Genomic DNA, 27,282 nt, shown 5'->3' on the forward strand with positions numbered 1-27,282 from the left:
CCACGAGTGTGTTCATCGAGCTAACAGAGGAAATAGCGCCACCTCCTGGACATTCACAGAATTACTCTGAACACAGACGGGTGTTTGGTGTCAAGACTCGAGACGGACAGACATCTGCTGATCATTCATTTAATCTCAGCGCACTCTGCGTATGAGGGGGTGACTGGTTCTTTAGTTTTGTAAAGTAACTCAGAAGAGTATAAAACTAAGCTATTCAATCTCCTCGGCAGTTGAGTATATTAGACAAGAGCGGCTCTGCAGCAGCCCTCGTGTTAATGACCATAAAATGAACACCTCTCTTTCTTCTGCTTAGAAATAATGAGCTTTCAGGTAGGTCTATACAGTACTGATCCCTGACCACACACACACACACACACAACACAGAGGCTCGAGGGTCGTGTGGTGAGCGCACTGATCTGTATACTTGTGTGGCAGCGCTGGAGCTGAGCGGAAACCCCTCCCGAGTCCCAAACTCAACTCCTCCAACCCCAGTCAAAGAAAAGAGGAATACCGAGGAATCAGGAAACACGGACAAATACCACAATACACCTTTACAGTAAGTCAGTTTACTATTCTATCACATATGCAATTTTGTTGGCGCGCAGGCGGTGTTTGGTGTGGCGCGAGGCTCGGTTTTGCGCGTTTGTTTTCAATTGTTTTGCTGTTTTTCCAAAGGAAAAGGCCAGGCAGCATTAGCAGGGCAGCGCTAGCAGCGGCTAACGTCCCACCAGCACAGGAAAGCCAATGAACATGTTCAGTAAGCCTATAAAATATGTTCTGCAGTCTGTCATCTGTCCGTAAATGTTATTTATGGCGGTTATGGATGTGTGAGGTTGTGTTATATCTGAAAACGAAAAACAGTCGCCCGTCACTCCTTTTAAACTTTTGACAACAGCGGTATAAACGGACTGTGTAGATAACCAGCTAAACTGCGGTTTACTCACCTGGACCAGCTCAACCGATCACATTATATGAGTATGTAATGATATTCTGTCAGATTGTGTCATTCTGTGCGATTGAGGAGGGATCCTGAGAAGGGCTGTGTGTGTGTGTGTGTGTGTGTGTGTGTGTGTGTGTGTGTGTGTGTAAGGAAATCGGTCATTCCATTGAATTGTGTTAAAGAAAATCTTCAGCTTCCTCTTTTGTATGATAATCATAAACTCTTTAAATTATCATTATCAAGCATTACTGTGGTCCAGTTTTGGCATCTGACTTGCTTTGATGTATAGTACTCGATAAAACAAGATGATGTTGAGTACCATTTGTATATAATCTAAACTTGTTAAGTGTGCTTGTGCTGGCTTTATTTTTTTTAAATGCTAATTGCTTTCATATTTTGTTATAATGCAGTGACTTCCAGTTTTGTATGCAACAATCCAAGTGTGCAAATACATTTTGTGGCTACTATATGCATGTGTTTTAATAGAGTAAATCACAATCATTTTACTGATGCTCGGTCTGTTGTGGTATATTTGTACCATTGACAGCTGGGAGTCTATGCTAGTGTTTTGGACTTTGAGTAACATGCTGTTCATTTCCTGTGGGAAAGCTGTCACAACCAGTGGGCTGAGACTCAGCGAGTATTTTTTTTTAAGTCATAAAACAGGTTGTAAGAATCATCCATAATGTATTTACCTGGATTACAATGGAAGAACACACACTGTAAGTCTTGGATCTGCCATTATGCTAACATAAAGCGATGGCGGTAACGAGCAGCTGACTTTGTTTACATGCTGTGTTTGGTGTCCCGTTCTTGAGACGCTCATATAGAGGACACACATTCCTCCGTTGGTGTGCTCAGAAGTGCTATTCAAGCAGCTGTGCCCCCACAGAGCTGTTCTGTAGCACACAGCAAATCCTTGTTGAGCTAAACTCCCACTGATGTGCATTAAGCAGCCTAATTGTGTTATGGGTGAGAGAGGATTATACAGCACACTGGTTATTTTACAGCGCTATGATGTGTTTTCATAGATGGCTCAGGCTTTTGCTTATGAGCTATCGTTGAAATTACTGGTTCCCAAAGTAACAAATTAATACTGACTGCACTGTTGGTTAGTGTTCACTTCCTTTTCTATTCATGCTTTTTACAATTTCTTTATTTGAGAAAAATACTATAGTGCAATAAGGCTTCTAAATCAATTATAAATCTGTTATGTCATCTCTTTAAGTTAATATATCAGCATAGGCCATCAAAAAAATCCATATTGGTCAGCCACTAGAAAGAGCCTGCAGAGACTGAAAGGAGGGTTGCAATTGAGTTGTGTTCGGACCAAGCAATCGAACCAAGTGTCAAAACATCTTCATGTAATGAAATCATATTTTCTCAAATAAAGACTTTGTAACACCAATTTTAGGTACAGTACACTGTGAAGTGAATATGACATAACGGCCAACTGGATATAATGTAGCATAGTTTTGATATCATAAATTAAAAATGTATTGCTCGTGTGTCTTCTGTCCATATCCCTGAATATGAGAAAGTGTTATAGTGGTTGCCTTTCTATGACTAACAATGTAAAACTTTCATATACCATTTGCTTTATTTAATTAATGTTTCTGTCAAATATTTTTTGTTAAACAAAGACAGCAAACTGATATTAAAATCAATAATTAAAACAAAATCCAATCAGTTGCTGGTGTACAAATACAAGTTAACAAAAAATTATCATGTGAAGGTTATTTTGTGTTTTGTGCAGAATGTAGTCCTTACTGTAACACTTTAAAGTAAGGTTTTATTTGAACAACAATGAACAGTTGTTAACAATAGATTAATAAATACTGTAACAAATGTATTGCTCATTGTTAATGTTAACTTATTGTAAAGTGTTACTTTTTTCTCATCACCTTCTATCAATAAGATATTGAACTTGCTTGTAATCTCTATTTATTGACATGCAACAATTTAGAGTGAATAAAAGATGATTTTGAGTCCAGATTCTTAGCATATTTATAATTAAACAAACTTCCTAAATAATATATCTGTCAAGAGCTGTCACTTTTGACAGTGTTAGTCTGAACAGTAGCTTTCACAGGAAACCAACAATAGCTGTTCCTGTCAAATTGACATCAGATTTAGTAACATCTATTTGTCTGGCAGCTATGGTTTCTTCTTGTGGTTAACAGACACAACGTACCCACCTCTTGTAGTCTGCCAGAAAACTAACTTTATACAAACTGAATGATTGCTGTGAACTTTGGTATGTTAACTGAATAAAAATTTCCCATGCAAGATAGACCTTTAACTTGCTTACTTTTTATTATGCCAGTAATGTCATTTTAATATTGTATTGCCAGAGCTCTACCTTTATGATATCTTATGATTAAAAAGTATGCCTCTGCTAACAAAAACAGTTGTTTGAATTCTGCAAGTTTTTTTGATACAACACAATAGCCTTAATCACTTTTAGTGGCAAACCTCCTCAAAAGAGCTGCCTTTCTGTAAGCTTCTTAATGAATCGATGGTCTATAAGCTAAATGTGAGCTGTGTGGATGAAGGGGAGCAGAAGGCATGTACTCTCATATAAGAAGGTTATTAAGAGCTTTGTGAAGTATTAAACTACATTACTAATCTCAGTAATTAAACAACCTTCTGCTTTACTAAAGGCTGTAAACCAGTCTGCCACCATTTCTGGTATTAAAAGCATTTTGTTTTACCTGTAGCTGTTGCATATTAGTATTGTTATGTCTCAGAGTCATTTTAGTCATGGCATGTCGTCACACATTAGCCTCAAGGCACAAATACCTGAAGTTGTTCTCATACTTTTTTTTTTTTTTTAGTTGCTTAGAAAGGAGCTGGAGGTGTAAAAATGTGGTGATGTGTTATAGTCCTTGCTTTCAGTTCAGCAGTCATTGACTGTTTTAGATCTGACTGTTTTCTTAACAGGCTTGAGTTTATAAATCATGTGGGTATCAGCCGGTCGTCACACAGGAAGTCTGTTTTCTCTTGATTTGCACTTGATAAACTGCATTCTCTTTCAATTAACCTGTATTAGGAAACCTGGCATAAATGTTCACCGGTTTAAGGCATATTCCTCTGTTTCACTCGCACGCACTGGTCGGGCGAGGTTAGTTAGCAGAATAGAGATGTGTTGATAACAAGGTAAGAATGGTTTATGATGCTTGTGTTACGTGGTTATTTATGACAGATGAGGGCTTTGAGGTGGACACAGATCGTGTTGTTTGTGTGATGCTTGGATGGACACTTCTTGAGTGTGGCATGTCAGATGTCCAGTTTGGGTTGTGTGCTAATATTTCTCCATTCTGGAAAACCACTTGTTGTATGGTAAAAAGTTGTCTGCATTTTACTGGGAAGTAATGGAAGTTGACTATTATGTGAAATAGAAATTTCTTTAAAAAATTGAATTTGTTCAACAGTTTTTTTTTAATCAAAAGAAACAACCCATTACATAATATTTATCACATAAAATGTATTTTTGTAATTTGTTTGGTTGCTTCTATAGAGTGTAAAATCAAGCAAACAAATGAAAAGCATCAGAAAATAGGCCTATGTCAACAATTGTTAAGTGTAATTTTATGACGATTATATATATTTGCATTTATATATATTCATACATAGTGTGATACAGGATGATGATAAGAAGAAAAAAGCCTTAAAGGGTTAGTTCACTCAAAAATGAAAAGTCTGTCATTAATTACATTAATTACTTAACCCACAAGACCTTCGTTCATCTTTGGAACACAAATGAAGATATTTTTGATGAAATCCGAGAGCTTTCTGACCCTCCATAGACAGCAATGCAACTACCACATTCAAGGCCCAGAAACGTAGTAAGGACATTGATAAAATCGTCCATTCGTTATCAGTGGTTCAACCTTAATTTTATGAAGCTATGATGTACTTTTTGTGTGCAAAGGGAAAACAAAATGACGTTTTCTTCTCTTCCGGGTCAGTCTCAGCCACCATTCACGAGAGATCCATGACACATGCGTGTGCATTCCTCTGCTTGTAAACAAGGCACAGTGCATGTGTCGTGGTACTCTCGTGATTGTGCAGTGGAGATTGACACGGAAGAGAAGAATTGTTGAATAAAGTCATTATTTTTCTTTTCGTTATGCACAAAAAGTATTCTAGTAGCTTCATAAAATTATGGCTGAATTACTGATGTCTCATGAACGATTTTGTCCTTTCTGCCTTTGGGCCTTGATCGTGGTAGTAACCTTGCTGTCTATGGAGGGTCAGAAAGCTCTCGGATTTCATCAAAAATATCTTACTTTGTGTTCTGAAGATGAACAAAGGTCTTACAGATTTGGAACGACATGATGTTGAGTAATTAATGACAGAATTTTCATTTTTGGGTGAACTGTCCCTTTAATTGAAAAGAAAACCTTATAGTTGTTTGGCATAGCCTAGTCATTTGTTTATTTATTTATTTAGAAAAAAAAATATTTTAAGAAGTCTGGCATTATGTTATTGATTTATTCATTTATTTTTATATCTATGTATTTATTAGATAAAGAGATATTTAAAAATATTATATAAATTATATTTATTTAAAAAAATCTGTCATATCAAAGTCATGTGTTGTGACCAACATGCAGAATAAAAACGGGAAATTATATCATAGAGATTACCCCCTGCAGAATGTCAATTAGTCTCTTAAAATATCAAATAATTTGACCTTTTTATGATAGCTCCATGTTAGTTCAGGTGGCATAGTGTCATATGGTGTGACTCTTCAAAACATAATGATATTGATGAAATAATCATTTATGATGTTTGTAAAAGAAAAATAAATAAATTTAAATTCAGATATGTACACTCACGTTAGATGTAATCATGTAAGAAAAATATACCATTATTTTTTGTGTCATGGTAACATACCATATGACATTTTAGAGTCATTACATTTAAACTTTTATAGATAATGATAAACCATATGAAACCATCTAAAGAAAACAACTTAGCACATATGTTCATGCACTTTAACTAACCAGTCATTATCTCTACCCGTATCATATCTTGGCAGCAGTAACAATGCAGACCTGAGCAGCACCCCCCACTGATCGAGAGATAGAGAGAGCACGTGCCTTGCGAGCAAGATGGGGTTCGGCCGGGACCTGCGCAACTCCCACGAGGGTCTGGTGAAGCTGCAGGACTGGGAGCTGAAGCTGCTGGAGACGGTGAAGCGCTTCATGACCCTGCGGGTGAAGAGCGATAAGGAATATGCATCGCTCCTGCTCAACATCAGTCAGCAGGTGGACAAGCATGACAACAACTCTCAGATCCACTACGTCAGTACGGTCTCCAAGGTAACGGCCCACAGTTGCATTATGGGTCGGCAGGTGGAGCTGATGTTTTATATGTTTTTTATATGTTCAGAACTAGTCATTCTGCAACCTGCTCTCTCTGTTTTTGTCTCGCCTTCTCAATTTCTGCTCATCTCTTTGTTTGTTTCTCACACTCACTCACGCACATTTCTTGTCCTATCTTTTTATATCTTGGTATGTGGTTTTTGTTATCAGTCGTGGACTCACATGGTTCAGCAGACGGAGCAGTTAAGCAAGATTATGAAGTGCCACGCTGAAGAACTCAACTCAGGGCCTCTCCACCGCCTCACAATGATGATAAAAGACAAGCAGCAGGTGAAGAAGAGTTACCAAAGCCTCCACCAGCAGATCGAGTCTGAGATGCACAAGGTGAGCCTTTATATAGATTCAGAGAACATCAGTGGCCCGGTTTACACCTGGTATTAAGATGTGTTTTCATTCATCCAATCACAAGTCGACGACATTAAATACAGGTCTAAATGGAATAGAAATAATTTTGAGCTTGTCCACTTTCAATCATTTCCAGAAGTAATGAAATTGCTTTTGTAGGGTAGACACTCATGTAGTTGAATGTATTTGAAAAATCGCAAAAGGCTGCCTATACTTGCCACCCTCTGACCTAACGGGATCGTTATGGGACGTGTTTTGACGAAGCGCACCAAAACAATCGATTCCTACTTGGTTATGTTTTACAAAAACACACTTTTCCTTGCTTTCCTTGGCTTTTAAATAGCTTGTAAAATCGGATTTCACTTTCACTTTCAAATAGCGCAAATTCGGCGTAAAGCAGTTGTCGTTTTTAGCTCGTTTGAATTTTTCCTCGCTTTCCTTCTCTTTTAAATAGCTTAAAAGCGCCGTGTGCATTTTCTTTCACTTATAAAATTAGCAGCAGTTCGGCGTCAATTGCTTGAATGCAACAACAAAATACAACGTCAAACTCACTTTAGCCTATATATAAAACAAAACATAGTACTTTTATTAACAAAACAAATAAAAATAAACCATGCTATAGGGCAGGCTATGCCTAATATAAAGTAACAAATAACTTACATAAAGTTTAATGATACAAAACTGGAAATAGGCTAAGTAAACATTTATAATATATAACCAAATAAAATTTGGTTTAAAACCAAAAAAAAACAAAAACGCGTAGAACATTTATTAGAAAAACGAGTACGAAAGCTTGGAAGCACAGCATACATCTTGATTGTCAAATAAAATAAATAAATGACACAAAGATTAAATAAAGTAAACAATAATGTGTAACCAATTAAATAAGAAATGAATGTTTAAAAAAACTTCCGAAAATCTCCTTAGATTAACGGCATAAGTCAACAGGCTTTTCAAAATCTGAAATATTGCCAAACAGGCACTTTTGCATTTAGTTTCACTAAATTAAAACTAAATCATCCGCCATCGTCTTGTCTGTCTCACCTAACTCTTCTTGTCAGTCAGCTCTCCTCACTCTCCTCACTGGATAAATGAAATCTGATCTGTGATGCGATCGTTTGGCACGCTGAATTGAGCAGCCACATTCAGCTTTTATTTGTAGTGTCTGTTCTTTTACTGAACTAAGTGATTTTTATTATTATAAAAAAATCACAACGATGCTGGGGGTCAGTGCTGTGGTGGGCAAGTGACATAACCGGTGTTGTGTCTTATCACCGTCTATCGCAGCAAGCCTAATGTAGAGTGTGACGGAATCTGAACACATGTGGTCACATTTAAAACTCATGTGAAGAACAGGTGTAAATTGTAATTTGTCTCAGCTGTCCGCTTGTGATTGGATCACTGAAAATGCATCGTAATACTAGGTTTAAACAGGACCAGAGTAACGGATCAGTTTTGACTTGGCTTCTGTCCTTCATAGGTAACTAAAAACGATCTTGAGAAGTTGAAATGCACCTACAGGCAGTTAACAAAGGATGCTGTTTTAGCAAGAGACAAATACAAGGAGGCTGTTATAAAAGGTAAGCTGTTTATTTATTTTCTGCTCATTCTTTCAAATAATAAATATTCGATTTGTTGTGATGTCCGATTCACAACAAAATAACTGTTATGAATCAATTCTTTTTCTTGAGTCAAATATATGAAAAAGTTTTAGGCTTAAAAGTTAAAATCAGGGTCGGTCCAGTATCCACATTCACTGACAGGAAGTAAGTGTGCTGAGCTCTGATAAATGGGAAAGCTCAGTGTCCTTAAAGGGATAGTTCACCTAAAAATTTAACTTCTGTCATTAATTACTCAGCAAAAATTAAGATAGTTTTGATGAATTCCGAAAGCTTTTTGACCCTCCATAGACAGCAAGGATCCTAACATGTTCAAGGCTTAGAAACGTAGCAAGGACATCGTTAAAATAATCCATGTCACTTCAGTGGTTCAACTAGTAATTTTACGAAGCTATGAGAATACTTTTTGTGTGCAAAGAAAACAATTTCAACAATTTGTCTCCTCCGCCTCACCCTATAGCGCCATTTTGGAAAGTATCACATGCATAAACAATGTATGCTGTTCTGTCTCGGCAGCACCGTATGCGGATACGCTGTTTATGTTTTGATCTGAATGTAAACAATGTATCCGCATACTGTACATACGTTGCATACATTGTTTACTCTGAATTGGCACTATAGGGTGACGCAGAGGAGACAAATTGCTGAATAAGTCGTTATTCTTGTTTTATTTGTGCACAAAGTATTTTTGTAGCTTTGTAAAATTACGATTGAACCCCTGATGTCACATGGATTATTTTAACGATGTCCTTGCTACGTTTCTAAACCTTGATCGTGTAAGGACCCTTGTGGTCTATGGAGGGTCAGAGAGCTCTCAGAATTAATCAAAAATATCTTAATTTGTGTTCTGAAGATGAACAAAGGTCTTACAGGTTTGGAGCGACATGAGGCCGAGTTATTAATGACAGAATTTTCATTTTTGGGTGAACTGTCTCCTAGTGCCCCCTCTGGTTCAGGGGTTCAGATTGGTGTTGAGCATTAAAAACCCGTATCACTTGACCATTATTTACAACTACCGGTACTTGTATAACAAATTTGCATTTCTTAAAGGCTTGCACAACACAAGCAGGTGTTCAGAGGACTTCACCTTTTATCTCACTGGCACAACCACTTTTCTTTCTCCTGCAGGCAAAGAGACTGAAAAAGCCCGCGAGCGATATGACAAAGCCACCACAAAGCTGCATAACCTGCACAACCAGTATGTGCTAGCGGTGAAAAGCGCACAGCTGCATCAGGAGCACTATCATGAGACTGCACTGCCTCTGCTGCTGGACTCCCTGCAGAAGATGCAGGAGGAGATGATCAATGCACTGTGAGTGCTCCAGATTCTGTAGCTCAAACGTCGATTCCCAGGGAACGAATGAACTGATAAAATGTATATATGTTGAATGTAGTGTATGTTGCTTTGGATTAAAAAGTGTCTGGCAAATGGATAAATGTACACGTAAATTTTGATGTCCACAGTACATATCAGCCAAATATCAATTAACAGATAATCATTTGTTTTACATAATGCACCTTAAAACTAAATCCTGGAAGTACCAGAGGGTTCAAAAGCACAACTATAACAACATTGTTACTGAACTGTGAAGTAATCAAAATGGTTATTTTGAGGTAGATCTACTTTTCTAGATGTAGAAAGGAACTGGATTTACTCCAGTCTTCAGTGTTACATAATACTTTATTAATCATTCCAATATGCTGATTTGATGCTCAAGAAATATTGCTTATTATTATCAATGTTGATAAAAATGTTTTTAGGATTGTTTGATTAGTAGAATCAAATAAAAAAAGAAAAGATCTATTTTAAATTATTTTTTAATATCATTATGAATGTATTTACTGTCACTTTTGATCAATTTAATGTGTCCTTCCTTACTGAATAAAACCTATGAACAGTAGTTCATATGTAAGTATTGTAAAATTTAATAACAGTATACAATTTAAGCACATAATAGTTATATCTGTCATTAAATGAGGTTTTCCTTCTATATGTACAAATAAGCTTTTAGGCATTGACAGGAGTACAGAGCTTCCTCTTGACCTGGGGAGGGCAGTGTAGTCTTTGGATTGTACTGTGTCTGGGTGAATGCCTTGGACCGCCACGTGTAATAAAATCTTTTCTTGAAGACCTTTGCGCAACCAGTGCAGCTACACTAAAAACCTCACTGCATGATGTAGCCCCAATCCAATATCTCATGGCTGTCAGAGGATTAGCGGAGAACAGAAGTCTCTTTGGGGTTTTTCTTTTCTTAAGCTGTTTTTTAATCACAGAGTTTGCGGTAATCTGAAGTGGAGGTTAATCCACACAAAGGAAACATTTGCAAGAGCCTTCTGGGATTGATTTAGAACGCACCACTGTATTATATATGACCATTCAGTGTGGGTCAAACAACCATGCAGAAGTTTCTTCGATGTTGGACATAAAGTCAGAGAAAAGTTATATATTCAGAACCACTGATTATCTGAACTGTCAGAACATTTAAAAAATGATCAATAATAGAGTTTTAGTTTAGAAAAACATTAAAATAATAGGGTTGTTCAAAACCCTTCCCTAAAGGTGCTGTATGTAAGATTTTGACTCTACTAAAGCATAAAAATACCATAATATGTTTGCAGATATTTAAGAAACATGCAAAATTAACATACTTGTTTATCTGAAAAACAACGCTACAGTCACTTATTCTCCGTTGAAAATGTGTGTTCAGGGCCGGAATGTCAGTGTTTGTTTTGGTTTGTGAAACCCGCCCACTGCCAGTTTACCCAATTGTATTTCGGCACCCCGGGTTGCCAGTTGGCGGAAAACACAGCACATTTAATTTCATTCATCATCAAGTGTGCTCGTTCCTGTTTGTGTCGTCAATCTGGCAACCTACGCGTGTCAAGTCTGAGGAGGCGGGGCCTGGTGAAAAAACCCTCTAAATATTTAGAATTTGGACTGCAATCGGTCCAAACTGAATTCGGTGTCAATCCTACATACAGCACCTTTAAGTGTGAGCTCAATAAGCACCACTGATGTTAATAATAATCCAAGTAGATTAACTCATATCAATGACATGGTACATTCATAAATGGTTGCAAACAATGATTTTAATTTTGTTTTCTTTTTTAATTCTAGTAAGGGGATTCTGGAGGAGTACAGTGAAATCACCAGCCTGTTAACAGATGAAATAGTGAAGGTCCACAAAGAAATACACACCTCCATCGACCAAATCGATCCACTGTCAGAGTATGACAGCTTTATCGACGTTTATAAGTAAGACACTTGTGAATAAAAAATTATAGGTGTTATAGGTGTGATTAATTTCTATTAACGTCATTTTATTTTTAGATAATAATGTAAATAGTATGTTTTTATTGTTTAAAATATTTTTATGTCAGAAATGTTAAATGTCTCTGAGATCTTTTCAATTGACTTTTCAACAGATCACCAGAAGCCAAAGAACCAATTGTAGAATTTGATGCAGCGCTATTAGAAGAAACTGAGAATCTTCAAGCAAATGAGATTCTGTGGAATAATTTGACAGCAGACAGTTTACAGGCAATGTGAGTTGCTCATTTCTCAGTCAGTGTCACTTAAGAGCTAGGTATTAGATGCAAGATTTGCATGAATGCTTCAATCCTTATGTTTGGTAATAGTGCTTGATAGCATTAGTTTACATTACTGAGTTTTAGCCTTTTTCACAGTCTCCATATTCAGTAAGCAGAGTTCTTTTTATGCTACCAGTAGTAAGTAGTAGACCTGATATGGTAGATAACAGTAAAGATGTGTGTTTGACTGATCTCAGGCTGAAGTCCACCTCAGAGGATCTGCTCCTAACACAGCAGAGTCTGCGCAGCAAAGAGGACCTCATGCTGGACCTGGAGAACAAACTCGAGGAATCTACCAAAACCTTTGAGAAGAAATCAGAGTGAGAGAATGAACCTCCTTTAACCCTTACACAGAATATATCAAATCAGGGTGTTGTCTCCAAACCAGTGTTTCTTAGCTAAGGAGGCCACAAGATAACAACAAATTAAACTGAAACAAATTTTAGTTTAAATGGAGGAACGCATTAAAAAGCAGAAACTAAAGATAGAAATACCAGCCACTATGTTCGTAATGCTTGTTTACTAATGTTAGTTTACACTAGTTTTTAATTAAGGAGTTCTACAGTGTCAAGCAGCAAGGGCTTTTTCCACTGAAACCATTATTTGACTGAATTTCCATTCATGGTCATTCCTGCTTCAGTGTTCTCTCTGTGTTAGCTTTAACAATGAATGCAGTAGTGATGTGTGGAGAACTCAAGTGTTTCCATAGAGATTCATTAGGTTGAGCAGACTGATCCGTGTTGACCTCAGCACCTCTGTGAAGATGAAAGGGCTCGGACTGACGGAGCTCAGTGAACTGTGCTGTTGTGCTGGGTACATGAGGATTTGTCCAACTTCAGCACATTCTTTAAGGTCTGCTGGGTAATCCAGTGCAAGAGATGCTGATATAATCACCTCTGCAAATGGGCGGCAGTGCTGCTCAGCTCTACACCTGAACTTCCTCATGCCAATTTAGCCAGCTAAACTCTTTGCTGATGTATGCAGTCAATTATATTTGCCCACACTTTATGGACCTAATCTTTCATATGCTATTTTTTTTTTTCACGTTTGTACACGTTTCTTGGTCGTGGATGATATTTCATATTTGTTTCTAGGATACTTTTCTCTCCTTTTAGAAATCGGAATGAAATGGTCTGGCCTGTTTCACACCATGAGCATATTATATTACTAAGGCAATTTTTGCTATGCAAATCAAATTGAACTCTTTACATTTAAATTCATGACATTCTGTTGCAATTCTGTGTGCAGTGGAAAAAGGGCTTTGTCAAAATGAATATGTAAATGGTTAAAATGGATAAAAAAAGAACTTTGCTAATTATTTGCATGCATGTATTATAGACATTTTTGCTATATTTTTGTAGTTTCATTGGTTGCATTTCAGATTAGATTACAGAAATAATCTTGACAGTTCTTCTGCCTCTGACGTAACGTTTAAAAAAAAAATCCTTAAAAAGAGATTAAAAGCAAGTGTTCATTCATTGTGGATTGAACTGCGTGATCTCTCTTTTTTTCAGTGTGGTGTTGTTACTCAGTCAGAAGCAGTCTCTGGAGGAGTTGAGACAGACGGTCCAGCTGCTGCGCTGTTCCGAGGCCAAACTCATGGCACAGAGGGAACTACTAGAACAGAAGATGCAAGAGAACGAGGGCAAAGAACCACCGCCTGTTGTCAATTATGAAGAGGATGCCCGCTCAGTCAACTCAATGGTAAGGCAGTTCTTGGAGCTGCATCCCAAATCACACACTAACGCTTTTTTTTTTATAGAGTGCGGAGGATTAGAATTTGTGTGTCCCAAATCATAGACCGTTGAAAATAGTATGCCAAAGGTGACCAGAGGCGGGTTTTTGACTTGTCTCTGTGCTTGCTCATTTAAACTCATATTAATCATATCCCAGAAGAAGAGTTTGGGACGATTCTCTGTTGACTTTAATTTGGTGCAAAATCCAAGGTCAAAACTGCCACGGCTGTCTTTAATGTCTACAATTTAAAGGGGTCACATCATTAGTTGCAATATATATGTCTTTGTAGTCATTAAAATGCCCTGGTACTGAAAACTGGTACCACACAGCATGTGTACAGTGTTTATTTACTGTTTTTTTTATCTATTTTGTATACTCTTTATGTTTAATGAATGTGCTGCAAAAATACATTATATTTCAGGATAAAAGCAAAGACAAGGTATCGAAGTTTGACACCCTCAGACACTCCATCGCTGGAATCATCCGCTCGCCCAAGTCTGTACTGGGCTCTTCATCAGTAAGTCTCCTGCTTTTTCCATCATCACCTCCTTATTTCTATCTGTCCTGTCATGTTCTCTGCCTTGACCTCCTTGTGTTTGTTCCTCTTCAGTTTTTTGATGTGATACCCACTAGTGAGAAACCGCTGAGCGAGCAAGAGTGGTATCACGGTGCCATTCCCAGGACAGAGGCCCAGGAGCTGCTGAAGCAGCAGGGAGACTTCCTGGTGCGCGAGAGCCACGGCAAACCTGGAGAATATGTGCTGTCTGTGTTCTCAGATGGACAGCGCAGACATTTCATCATTCAGTTTGCTGATGTGAGTGCATGATCAGAAAGCTGTGCACCACACTGATTTAAAACAATGTCATTATTCATCCAAAGAATAGTTTAGTCAGAATATTTTTAGATTCAACAATGAGTGAAAAAGGAATCATTAAAAATGATGGCTTATATATATTTATGTAACACATTTATACCAAGGTCTGTGTAAATACTCGATTCTGATTGGCTGGTATGCATTAAAACTCACTATACTGTCTGATTTAATTAGCCTCTTTTTGTTTGCAGAATCAGTACAGATTTGAAGGCACTGGCTTCCCCACCATCCCACAGCTCATAGAGCATCATTACACAACTAAGCAAGTCATCACCAAGAAATCTGGGGTCGTGCTCCTGAACCCTGTCATAAAGGTGAAACATTGTCTCTCTTTTCATTTTAACAAGCTGTTCTGCTCTCAGTAGAGTCATTTAATATGTCTTCACTTCTAAAGCTATAACTATATTTCCAATATGCAGCCATAAAATTCCTTATTACAGAAATTGGGACAGTGCATTGCTCATTTTCCCTAACGTGTGCAGCTACATTGAACATTAGATTGATGTTGTGCAGTGCACTTCTCAAATCAACCTGTCTTGCTGATGTGTGTGTGTATGTGTGTTGATTTCTTCTTGGCTACAGAAAAAGATTGTAATGGTTTAGAAAATATCAGTTTGAACTCCTTTCTTGATGGTGGTCTACACTGGCTGGATTCCCCCAGGAAGTGTGTGTCTATGTGTGCATCCGTCAGGTCGGATGATTACCTGCCATGCTGTTCCTCTGATGGGTTTTTGATGACGGGGTAAAGCACCTCATCTGAGCATGTTGACTGAAATCATAATAGTGGTGATGTTTCTGCTGCAGCATGCAAAAAAAAACACTATCAGACCCCTGTGAATGCTGGGATACATTTGGACTGTAAAACTGCACATTTTACTTAAATGCTTTATGTAATGCATTATAAAGGGATATTAGAGCCTCTAACATCCCTTTATAATGCATTACATAAAGGCTAATTAATCTAATTTAGAGGGTATAATGCATTATAATTATTCATAGTTTGTAATATATTATATTTTGTCATAAATAATTATAACCGAATTTAAAATGCATTGTGTAACAATGAATTGGTAAGTTTTATAATGTGTTAACTGTGATTGTAATTATTCATGAGATTGTACAATGCATTATAAGGTGCTATATAATTATAGGCACACAATCATTTTAGCAGATTTGGAGTGAGGAACATTATGAAAACTAAGAAAAACAATATATAATAGCATAATAATAATAATCATAATGTTGTTGTTGTTCATGTTTGCAATCATTTTATTGCTAATAATATTTGACTTGACTTTGTTCCAAATTAGTGAAAACTGAACTCTTATTACAACGAGTTTATGTACAGTGTGAATCCAAAGAGAAGTGGGTTCATTTTTAAGTCACTGAAGAGGTCTGACTTTGATTCTTTAAAAAACAAAACAAAACTAATAAATAGAAAACAAGTGTAAAGACCCTTAAAGAGTAACTGGTAGCAGAGAATAGACCAAATATGATTTGGTTTGGAGCTATTTATGTTTGTTTGTTTTTTCCCCTTGATATCTTGGCAGCAGCAGCAGCATGATATATGTTTATTTTATAGCCATTAATATGTTCGTTTTGGTCAATTTGGGCAGCTTTAGTAGACAGACAAAGTCTGAAATGACTAATAAGCTGTCTAAAACTCAGATTGTGCTGCTTGTTTTGTTGTGCTCGGTTATATTGAGCGAAGTGCATTATTGTCCAGGTTAATGTTGACTCTGCAGGTCACTCATCTTCAAGATGTTTAGAATAATGGCTCTTTAATTGATGCCATTATCAGTGGTGTAATAAATGTCTATTTCATTAGTGCTACTGTAAATGCATTGAGATTTTAGAAAGCGTTTTTTATTTTTTTTTCATCTGTATGTGTTTTAATTGTCTGAACCTCTTTGAACCCTCAAACATAGACTACAGTGCTACATTCGCTATTTGTGCCAGTAAAAGCAGCTAGGGTCAATTTTCAATGAAACACAATGAAAGAAAATCACAGAAAAATGCATGCATTTAAAAGTAAGTGTTTTTATGGCTTTTAAGGAATATTCCAGAAAATCTTCCTGCTGCACCTTTAGAAATGAAATTATGATGGTATTATTTGCAAAATATTGCTGTTATCATTATAGTGTACTCGTTTCCAAATACAATTGTGCATAACGTAAATAAAATAAAAGTAGAGTTTTCTCACACACACAAAAAAATATTTTTGAGATATTCCATAGATATCCCAGAATGTCTGTGTCTAAGCGAGTGCTTTTGGAGAATGAGGTGATAATTGCATCATTATCATTCATCAGAGCAGTAACACAGTGACTGACCCACAGGACGCTCAGCATCTCTCTTCTGTTCGTCTCTGCACGAGTCATTACTTCATTAATGAACAAGCGTCAGAAAGATCATTTGCTATTTTTGTTTGTTTGCTCAGGATAAGAAATGGATTCTCAATCATGAGGACGTCATTCTTGGAGAACTCCTTGGGAAAGTAAGTCCATATCCATTGTGCTTGTGTTTAGGAATGTTAAGAATACCCCTTTGTTTTTAAAAAAAAAAAAAAATTAATTAATACTTTTATTCAGCAAGGATGCTCATTAATTAATTAAAAAATATTTAAAGTGGCACTAAAGACATTTAAAATGTTACAAAAGGTTTCTATTTTAAATAAATGTTCTTTTAAACATTATATTCATCAAAGAATCCTGAAAAAAAAAAAACATTTCAACAAAAATATTCAAAAATACAAAAAAGTTATCACCATGGATACTAACTAGAAATGTCTTTCAGCAGCAAATCACAATATTAGAACAAGTTCTGAATTTAAAAATGCATTTACAATACATTTTGAAATGTATTCACATAGAAAACTGTTTAATTTGTTGTAATAATATTTCATAATATTACTGTTTTTGTTTTGATAAAATAAATGCAGCCTTGGTGAGTGTAAGAGACTTAATTTAAAAACATAAAAGGAAATCTTACCAGCCCCAAACATTTCAAAACTAGTGTATACTCTGAATAAATAGCATGATAATAACTTATCATGGGTCATAATTTGCATGGTAAATGAAAAAAAACAAAAAACATCCCACTGTGACTAGTTTGTGACAAAAAAAAACAAACACAAGAATTAACTTTAAGTAGTTTTTTGGACAATTAGCCATTTGTCATGACCCACTCCTAGTACTACTACTATGATGTATGTTCAGGAAGCCATGTTAAGGTATTTCTTTTTGGTGTTTTTGTTATTTAAAATAATAAAATTAGACACTTAAGAAATGCTTTTGGACAAATGTTGTTTTAGGGAAATTTTGGTGAGGTTTTCAGAGGAACGCTGCGAGATAAAACCCTGGTGGCCGTGAAAACTTGTAAGGAAGATCTACCACAAGACCTCAAGATAAAGTTCCTCTCAGAAGCCAGGTGAACCCACATTCACCGTTTTATGCTTTACGTCACACTTGCTCTTTATCTCATTCCTCAAACATCAAGATAATGTTTGCCTCATTCATATTCTCCTAAAAATGAGTGATGAAGTAATGTGGTCATGTCCATATTCATTTATGCTTAACTCCACCTCTAGGATCCTGAAGCAGTACGATCACCCCAACATTGTGAAGTTAATAGGCGTCTGTACCCAACGGCAGCCCATTTACATAGTAATGGAGCTCGTACCAGGTCAGTAAACTGGATCTTTGCTTCAGCCATTAGCTGCTGAAACCCTTCCTCTATAAAAGTGTCATCAATTTTTTAGGGATGTTGGTGTCTCTTGTAATTTATTGCATATCTGTAGCTCATTTATTTTGCCATTTTTCAACAGGCGGGGACTTTTTATCATTCTTAAGAAAGAAAAAAGAGGACCTCAAGACAAAGCAACTGGTAAAGTTTGCATTAGACGCTGCTGCCGGAATGGCATACCTGGAGCTGAAGAACTGTATACACAGGTGAGAAAAACTGAAATGTTTCAGACATAGTGATACAGCTTATCATAGCAAAAATCTGTCAGATTAAAAAAAAAAAAAAAGTAATATTGTATATACTATTTTGTATAAAAAAATATATATATATTTATAAGAATGCCCAGAATCTATTACATTAATCTTAAGAAATGGTGGACGATGTGGAAAAAAAAAAGAGTCATGAAACTTACAAGCCATTTATTACTATAAATTATTTAAAAACTTAAAATAAAACTTAAATTAATATTCAATGATATTTAAGAAGTTGTGAAGTTTCTATAACTGAAACAAGCCTCATTTTCTTGCTTCTTTCTGGTGGTGATTTTGAAACTGTGAAATAGGCTTTGGTGCATTGTGCTGTTTGAGACCAGAGCCGGCCGGCTGAATACATGTCGCTCAGAATTAAACTCTGGGCGCTTACACTGCCACGGCTCTATCAGCACCCCACTAAAATCCATTTACTATCAGACATGATCATGTTAGGGGGTGGCGGCGGTTTCAGCACCTTTCTGTCAGCTTCTTCGCTCCCCCCTACTGTCTTTCCCCATCTCATGTCAGCAAAGCAATTTTTGGGATGTGACAACCTAATATGCTTGTATGACTGAGGATGTCTGCTCAGCATTAATGCCAGCGAGAGGCACAGCGGTGGCTGTAGACTAGAATCTTAAATCACTGGTTCGGGATGGAAGAGTTTAGATAGAATCATCTTCTTTATATGAGAGAGATGTTAAGAATATGACGATTGACTTTTGTAGACTTAAAAAATAAATAAATAGATATGGAGCTACTCTATTAAAGGGATACTCCACCCCAAATGAAAATTTTGTCATTAATCACTTACCCCATGTCGTTACAAACCCGTAAAAGCTTTGTTCGTCTTCGGAACACAATTTAAGATATTTTGGATGAAAACCGGGAAGCTTGTGACTGTCCCATAGACTGCCAATTAAAATACACTGTCAAGGTCCAGAAAGGTATAAAAGTCATCGTCAGAATAGTCCATCTGCCATCAGTGATTCAACAGTAACATTATGAAGCAATGAGAATACTTTTTGTAAGTAGCGCAATTTTAGAGAATATCCGCTGAACGCAAGCAGCGTACGCTCTTCTGTGTCAGCCGCATTGCATGGATGCACTATTTTTTTTTTTTTCAAATCAAAGAGTAAATGCATGTAGAAAATGTATCCTTGTGGCGCGGCTGACACAGAAGAGCGTAAGCTGCCTGCGTTCAGCGGATATTCTCCAAAATGGTGCTACAGTGATGCGGAGAGACACAGAGAAGACATTGTTGAATAAAGTCGTTATTTTTATTTTCTTTGTGTACAAAAAGTATTCTCTATTAGTTACCAGGGAAAGGAATATTATTACTGTAATGCTTATAACTGCTTATAACACGCCTATAAATGAAACAAGCATGAAACTATTGTGCACTATTGATGTAGATTTTTAGAAGAAAAAAAAAATAAAAAATAAAAAGAGTCCATACAATGCATGTGGATTGTAACCCAAAAGTAGATCCACCGTGCTGTGGTTTATACTGAAATTTTTTTTTTTTTAAATATTGTTTTTCTTGCACATACCTGTCGTTTTGCATAAGATGACATTCAGTAATTTATTAAGGTCATATGGATTACAGTCATAAACTGTTCATCTGAATAAAGAAGATCATATATTGGGATGACGTAATTGTGAATAAATTATTATAAAAAATTAAGTTTGGGGGGTTTAAAGGGATACTCCACCCCAAAATGAAAATTTTGTCATTAATCACTTACCCCCATGTCATTCGAAACCCATAAAAGCTCTGTTCGTCTTTGGAACACAATTTAAGATATTTTGGATGAAAACCGGGAGACCTGTGACTGTCCCATAGACTGCCAAATAAATAAAACCATCAGACGTGCAAAAAGGAATGAAAGTCATCGTCAGAATTCTCCATCTGCCATCAGACGTGCAATCTGGGTTATATGAAGTGACGGAAACACTTTTTGTAAGTGAAGAAAAGGATGTGCTGTTTTCTTTCAAATCGAAGCTAAATACACGTGGAAACAGCGCATCCTTGTGGCGCGGATGATACAGAAGAGCACACACAGCATACAGTGATATGGAGAGACACAGAGGAGACCGTTGACAAAGGAATTGTTGAATAAATTCATTATTTTTGTTTTCTTCGGTTACAAAAACTGTTCCCATATAACCCAGATTGCACGTCTGATGGCAGATGGAGTATTCTGACGATGACTTTCATACCTTTTATGGACCTTTGACAATGTTATTTAGTTGGCAGTCTATATGACAGTCACAGAACTCCTCGTTTTCATCCAAAATATCTTCAATTGTGTTCCGAAGACGAACTGAGTTTTATTCGGGTTCGGATCGACATGGGGGTAAGTTATTGATGACACAATTTTCTTTTTGGGTTGGAATATCCATTTAACTCTTTAAATGAGCTTTTACACTTGGCCAGAAACATCACAGCTTGTCTAAAATCTAATTTGTGATGTTACAATAGGTCAACAGGTTCCAAACTGATCCAGTCCCAGAAAGTACATGGCTGCATAACACTTTTTTTTTTTCAATCTGAAGATTTGTAGAACAGTTAGACATGAGAATACTTGGATATTTTTGACAGCAGAAGGCAGATGATGTCTGTATTGGCCGCTGCAGATCTCATTGGGCACTTTTGCACTTTTTTTTGTTCATAAGTGTAATCACAGGTTAATTGTGGATCTAGACCGCTTGCTCCAGCCGCTCACAATCATTTTGTTGCCAGAAGTTTACTTTTCTCGCGCTCTGATTTGAAACCAGTTTAGACCAATTTTCCCATAGATGATTGTGTTGGCAGGTGTGAAATGTCCAATCACAGTCATGATTGCGAGCTGAGAATGCATGTGTTCAGTGTTTATGAGGTGGTATGACAGTGTGTCTTGAAATCTTGCAGAGATCTGGCTGCTCGCAACTGCCTTGTGGGAGAGAACAATGTGCTGAAGATCAGTGATTTTGGGATGTCCCGCCAGGAGGACAATGGCATCTACTCCTCATCAGGACTGAAACAGATCCCAATCAAGTGGACTGCACCGGAAGCACTGAACTATGGTAAAGCACTCATGGTGTCTGTGCTGCTCTTAGATCAGTGATTCCCAACCCTTTTTTCTGCCGCAGTACTGTTTCGATAAGTACAAAAAGTTTGTATTTTGGCTTTATATATGATCAGACACTTGCACTTAACATTTTCTGAAACGCATGCTTAAATGAAGTTAACGAGGTTTTTGATGAACGAATGATGGGGTTTGTTTAGTCTGTCATTAGAACGGCCGCAGATTATTCACATTACATTTTCATCAATTTACAGGTTAGAAAGTTTGCTGTAGCTATACAGGCACTCGGTTTTTCTTCTTGTTTAATACATTTGGCCAAAATATCTTGATTATCATATTTAGATCATTAATACTCTCATTGAATTTGGATAGCGTTAAAATAACACCAATGGCCATTTATCTTCCCCACTGCTGTAACAGTTTCAAATGATAGAAAACTAGTAACACATTTTGGCCCATATGGCATCTCTTTTTATATTGTATGTTTATACTATTTGTCACCATACAATTTACACACATTTTATTTTGTCTTAATTTTTGGTGTTGTATTTAGTTATTTTCTTCTTTGTTTGTGCACTTTAATTATCAGTGACCTAGAAGTTCTTTTTACTTCTAACACTTAAAGGGATACTCCACCCCAAAATGAAAATTTTGTCATTAATCACTTACCCCAATGTCATTCCAAACCCGTAAAAGCTCTGTTCGTCTTCAGAACACAATTAAAGATATTTTGGATGAAAACCGGGAGACCTGTGACTGTCTCATAGACTGCCAAATAAATAAAAGTGTCAAGGTCCATAAAAGGTATGAAAGTCGTCGTCAGAATAATCCATCTGCCATCAGACGTGCAATCTGGTTTATATGAAGCGACGGGATTACTTTTTGTAAGCAAAGAAATCAAAAATATCGACTTAATTCAATAATTCCTTTGTCAACAGTCTCCTCTGTGTCTCTCCATATCACCGTATGCTCTTCTGTATCATCCGCACCACAAGGATGCACCGTTTCTACATGTATTTAGCTTTGATTTGAAATAAAACAGTGCATCCTTGTGGTGCAGATGATACAGAAGAGCATATGCAGCATACGGTGATATGGAGAGAGACAGAGAAGACTGTTGAAAAATTGACTGTTACACAAGTACTTGATTTGTGCTTGGATCCAGACTGACGTTTGACGTGTTGTTTAAATCCCAGGGAGATACAGCTCAGAGAGTGATGTGTGGAGTTATGGGATCCTCCTGTGGGAAACCTTCAGTCTAGGAGTGTGCCCACACCCGCACAACAAAAAACAACACTCTAGAAAACATCTAAAAAAATACAAAAAACACCACATTTAAGTAAATAAACCATACACAGATTGATGTGATATTTCAATTAATTAATTGAATGATTTCATTTAATTTTTGTATTTATTTTAAGATTTTGTTCTATTTTATTAAATTATATTTTAATTAATGATATAATAAATTCATAATTATTAATGAAATTATATAAAAATGGACTGTTTTTATTTCTGTAATAACTGGATACCATTTCACATTTGTTTTCTTTTAAAGTAGGTACTGCACAGAACGTACAACACAGCGTGCAGTACCTTAGTACCATGTTCTGAACATAACCTGCAATCTCCGTTAGCCTTTTAATAATCCTGTCAACATATATCCACTGTCAATTATTGATTTATAATCAACCCTGACAGAAAGTTTGTTTGTGTGTCATGCAGGTTACAGAATGTCCTGCCCGCAGAAGTGTCCAGATGAGGTGTACAGGATCATGCAGAGATGTTGGGAGTACAAGCCTGAGAATCGACCCAAATTTGTCGACATTCAGAAAGAACTGGCCTCGGTCAAGAAAAAATAGCCTTTAATGAGGCCAAACTCATACTTCACATCCAGGTGATCCCTAATCTGCAGAGAGAAACACAACGAATGTTTCACCCTCCAAATGACATGCAATTACTGTGTGAACTGCCTATGCACCAGCTGTTTTGAGCCATTAGCATGGAGAGAGAGGTCTCAGCTTTGCTCTGATGTCAAAATTATGCAGATTTCCCCCATTTTTTTGGTAACTGAGCAACAGTTAAGCTACGACAGACAGCACATAAGATGTATTAAGTGTATTCAGTATGCCATTGAGTATTCCTGTGTACTCACAAGTGAAAAAGAGGGGGTTGTTCACCCAAAAATGAAATTCTGTCATCATTTGCTCACCCTTATGTTGTTCCAAACCTGCAGAACTTTTCTTTCTTCTCTAGAACACACACACACACAAAAAACATTTTGAAAAGTGTTTTTGGTCCAATCAGTAAGGGTTTGTTGGGTCCAATGTTGTTTTATACTCGTTTCACATTCTTCAAAATATCATTTTTTGTGTTCTCCAGAGGAAAGAAAAAGTCATGCTGGTTTGGAAGAACGTGGGTGAATAAATGATGACAATGTTCATTTTTGGGGAACTATCCCTTTAAACATGGAAATGAATGTGTGAAGATGGACTGTTTGTCCACCCAATGACAATATTGCTTTTTCTTTTTTTAAAAGTCCTAAAACCTAATGGTTCGGGGAGTTTTATAGTCAAGCCATTTTATGCCATTTTTATGTTACTGGAGTAATAGGACCTTTTTGTGGGGAAAAAAATACAGGTGTTTGTCAGTCACACATAATAACATCACATCCTTAAGACGTTCACTGAGTGATATTCCAGCGTTTCAGCACTCCTCAAGCAATGAGACCAAATGCATAGATTTACCTAAGTGCAATTTATAACAACAAAAATAGTATACTGCAGTCAGGTGGCATTCTGCCAGGCTGCTTTGTATGGACACTGCATCAATCTACAGTTTACAAGCTCTCCAAATACTTCAACCTCACACCTCTTCATGGTAAAAGTCATATTCGATGTTTAAAGTCATAGTTCAGAATAAAAAAAAAAAGTCAACTGTCATAATTTGCTCATTCCCATGCCTTTCTGATTGCTTCATGATTTTCGTTTCTTCTGTAGAACACAAAAGAAGAAATTTACTATAATGTTCCTGCTGCTCTTTTCCATACTGCAAAAGAAAATGGTTACCGGAGCCCTTGCGCTTCAAAAAGCACCAGAAAATATCATAAAAGTGGACTATATGACTTTTGCAGTATATTTCAGATCTGCTGAGGACACAAATTGCCGTTCACTGAAAATCTCTCACTCCACTGTAGCTTTCAGTTCTTGTTTGTGGTTTGTACATATATATAGATAAGTAATGTGAAGGTACGACAACACGTTTAAGGATACCCAAATCCCATTCATTGTCACAAGCAAATATCAAATGAAAAGATTCTGTCACACAGAGCGAAAAAAGTCAAATAGACAGCTTTTCTGATACTTTTATGGTACTTTTTGTAGCTTGACAGTCCTAGTGACTTTCAATGTATGGAAAAGAGCAGATTGCCTTCAAAACATCAGATAGAAACAAAGAAAATCATACAAATTTTGACAGAAACGATCTCTTTATATTTACAATGTTGCCATGTAGCATATTAGAAGTCACCAAAAGCTCTGTCCAAAACTGACTGTGTTTTATGTTGTTGGTTTTTTTCTTCAGTAACCAGCAACCAAAGCCAGTCACAAGCATGTTTATTTGTATCTATGCCATTGTCTTGGATTGTGATGTTCTTGTGCTATTTTACGATCAGGTTTTCTCAAGCAGACAACCCTTGACCTACACAAGTATTCCAGGTTTGGTTAGACCGTGATGTGTTTTGTATTAAGAATTTCCCAGGTAGTTTCCCGCCATTTTTGTCAAGTGCCATTTTCTTTCCATGCATATGTACCCAAGCTCCACCGGAGCAACTTCTCGTTCCCGAGTCACATAAATTTGTCATTCCATTTCCACAAAAATGGAATAGTGGTTTCTTCAAGGTTTACTCTATCAAAGCATTGCTTTTGTATTTTGTAAATACTTTTTTGTAGATTGAGTAATGTAATTTTGTAGGTGTTTGGTTTTTCACTGCAAAACTAATGATATTAGAATGTGGATGTCTGTCAGGAAGATGCGTCAACTTTCAGCTATAATAGTAGCGATGAAGACCCAGATCAATACTGCTCTAATATTTGCACATTTGGAATATGTAAAGAGGGTCCCATAGCATTGACTGTGCTTCTTTCTAGTCTGCAAAATCTTTTTTTTTTTTCTTCACGTTGTTGCTATCACGAATGCAGCAAAAAGTCAACAGAGTTTGACATGCAATAAAATGCATGCGCCAGTCATGCAAAACTGGTGACAATTTACACAAAGCTACTGTATAATAGTTTGGATTTGTAACCTTGCATGATTCGCCAGTGGGTTCAGATCAAAATTATTATTTTTATCTTATTTTTATTTTTTTTGGTGAAGCTGAGCTTACATCAATTAAACTACTGGTGAGTGAGCTCTTCTGTTTTTTTTTTTAAACATCAAAGCAATTATCCCTATAGTGTGTTGTTTGAAATATTATTCTAGCATTTTAATCTTTTGCTTTTTTTGTACCATTCACTATAATTCCTACAGTCAAGTGTATTAAAGCAAACGCCAGTATTGTGTCTCACATTATATTGAAATCGGTGTTACTCCGAGACATTAGATGCCCTTTCCCATGTCTGACTTGCACAGAGTGCTCATGTAAACTTCCATCAGAAAAATGGCTTGTTTTGTTAGAGCAGCGATTAGTCTTTTCAAAGTCCTTAACAATAAGCCAAAGTTTCTGTTGTCATTCGGATTGGCAATTCTTCCTTCCATGTGCTGGACTATTTATTATTGTGATGGAAACACTTAATGTATTGATTGCACTTTTGGCCTTTTTATGCTTTAACATGATCTCCTAATATAAAACGGCATAAAATTGCTGTTTCAGGAAATGATCGTTCCATGAACAAAAGTAGAAAAGCAACACTGGACTAATGCTTTTAGAGATTTTCACCCCTGCCGACTGAAAGAGGAAATATGAAAAGTGAAATGGTTGACATTTAGAAGGCTTGATTCCTTGGTTTCCATGTAGTTTTCTTTCATCTGTCTGTGTTTGCTCATAACACCTCTCTGATGGACATTCAACTATAACGATGTCTGCTCATTGTTTATATTGTACACTTACAATAAAGTTTGGAGTCTTTGAATTTGCTGCTTGAAATGAATTAAAATTGAGGGTCACACTTTATTTTAAAGTCCAATTCTCGCCATTAACTACAACTTTTGCCTCAAACTCATAATTTGTTGCTCAGTTAAGTTTAGGTATTGGGGATGTAGAATATGGTCATACAGAATATGTGATTTCTATGCACTAATAAACGGCCAATATATTAATAACAGGCATGCTAATAAGCAACTAGTTAATAGTGAGAATTGGTCCTTATATCAAAGTGAGCACTGAAAAGCTCTAATGAATGATGATGAGGGGCTTTCAATCAAAAAAATACTGTGTGTAAAGGGAAGTGCTTAACATTCAGGAGGTCAGACTGAATATATAAGCTGTCTGTCTGTTTAATATAATGTTTAAAAAAAATTTTTAACCCACGTTACTGAAATTTGGGGAAATGTCTATTTTCTAGCAATAATAAAATAACGAACAAAAACATTAAAAGAAATACAAACTTGAAGCTAATTTGGTTGTATGCTAGAGCGTTGGTTTATAGATGAATTAAAATTAATAAAAGAATACTTTTTCTAGATAAATCCCATAAATTTTTTTTTTTTTTTTTTTAAATTGT

General features: G+C 36.5%; 1 protein-coding gene across 2 annotated transcripts; it reads left to right on the plus strand.

Moving 5' to 3' along the window:
* On the plus strand, positions 1 to 26,691 carry LOC109090630 (tyrosine-protein kinase Fer-like). 2 transcript variants are annotated; one of them, XM_042724974.1, is made up of 20 exons: positions 1 to 330; positions 436 to 556; positions 5,988 to 6,270; positions 6,484 to 6,657; positions 8,159 to 8,258; positions 9,426 to 9,609; positions 11,416 to 11,553; positions 11,724 to 11,843; positions 12,086 to 12,208; positions 13,403 to 13,592; positions 14,047 to 14,142; positions 14,236 to 14,439; positions 14,691 to 14,813; positions 16,940 to 16,996; positions 17,813 to 17,928; positions 18,089 to 18,183; positions 18,326 to 18,449; positions 21,406 to 21,560; positions 22,759 to 22,879; positions 23,286 to 26,691. In XM_042724974.1, the coding sequence occupies exons 3-20, from the start codon at positions 6,061 to 6,063 to the stop codon at positions 23,422 to 23,424; spliced, it is 2,469 nt and encodes an 822-aa protein (XP_042580908.1). In that variant the 5' UTR covers positions 1 to 330; positions 436 to 556; positions 5,988 to 6,060; the 3' UTR covers positions 23,425 to 26,691. The 2 variants fall into 2 exon arrangements, with proteins under 2 accessions (XP_042580908.1, XP_042580907.1); XM_042724973.1 differs by lacking the exons at positions 22,759 to 22,879; positions 23,286 to 26,691 and having other exon boundaries at positions 2 to 330; positions 21,406 to 22,271.
* Positions 26,692 to 27,282: the final 591 nt, after the last annotated feature.

This window comes from Cyprinus carpio, chromosome B5 (assembly GCF_018340385.1).
Source record: "Cyprinus carpio isolate SPL01 chromosome B5, ASM1834038v1, whole genome shotgun sequence".
In the NCBI taxonomy this organism is placed as follows: domain Eukaryota; kingdom Metazoa; phylum Chordata; class Actinopteri; order Cypriniformes; family Cyprinidae; genus Cyprinus; species Cyprinus carpio.

Coding starts and splice junctions, on each gene's coding strand:
- LOC109090630 (XM_042724974.1), top strand. CDS start 6,061: ATGGGGTTCGGCCGGGACCTGCGCAACTCCCACGAGGGTCTGGTGAAG. Junction 17,929..18,088: donor AAGTTCCTCTCAGAAGCCAG/GTGAACCCACAT, acceptor CTCCACCTCTAG/GATCCTGAAGCAGTACGATC. Junction 18,450..21,405: donor CTGAAGAACTGTATACACAG/GTGAGAAAAACT, acceptor GAAATCTTGCAG/AGATCTGGCTGCTCGCAACT.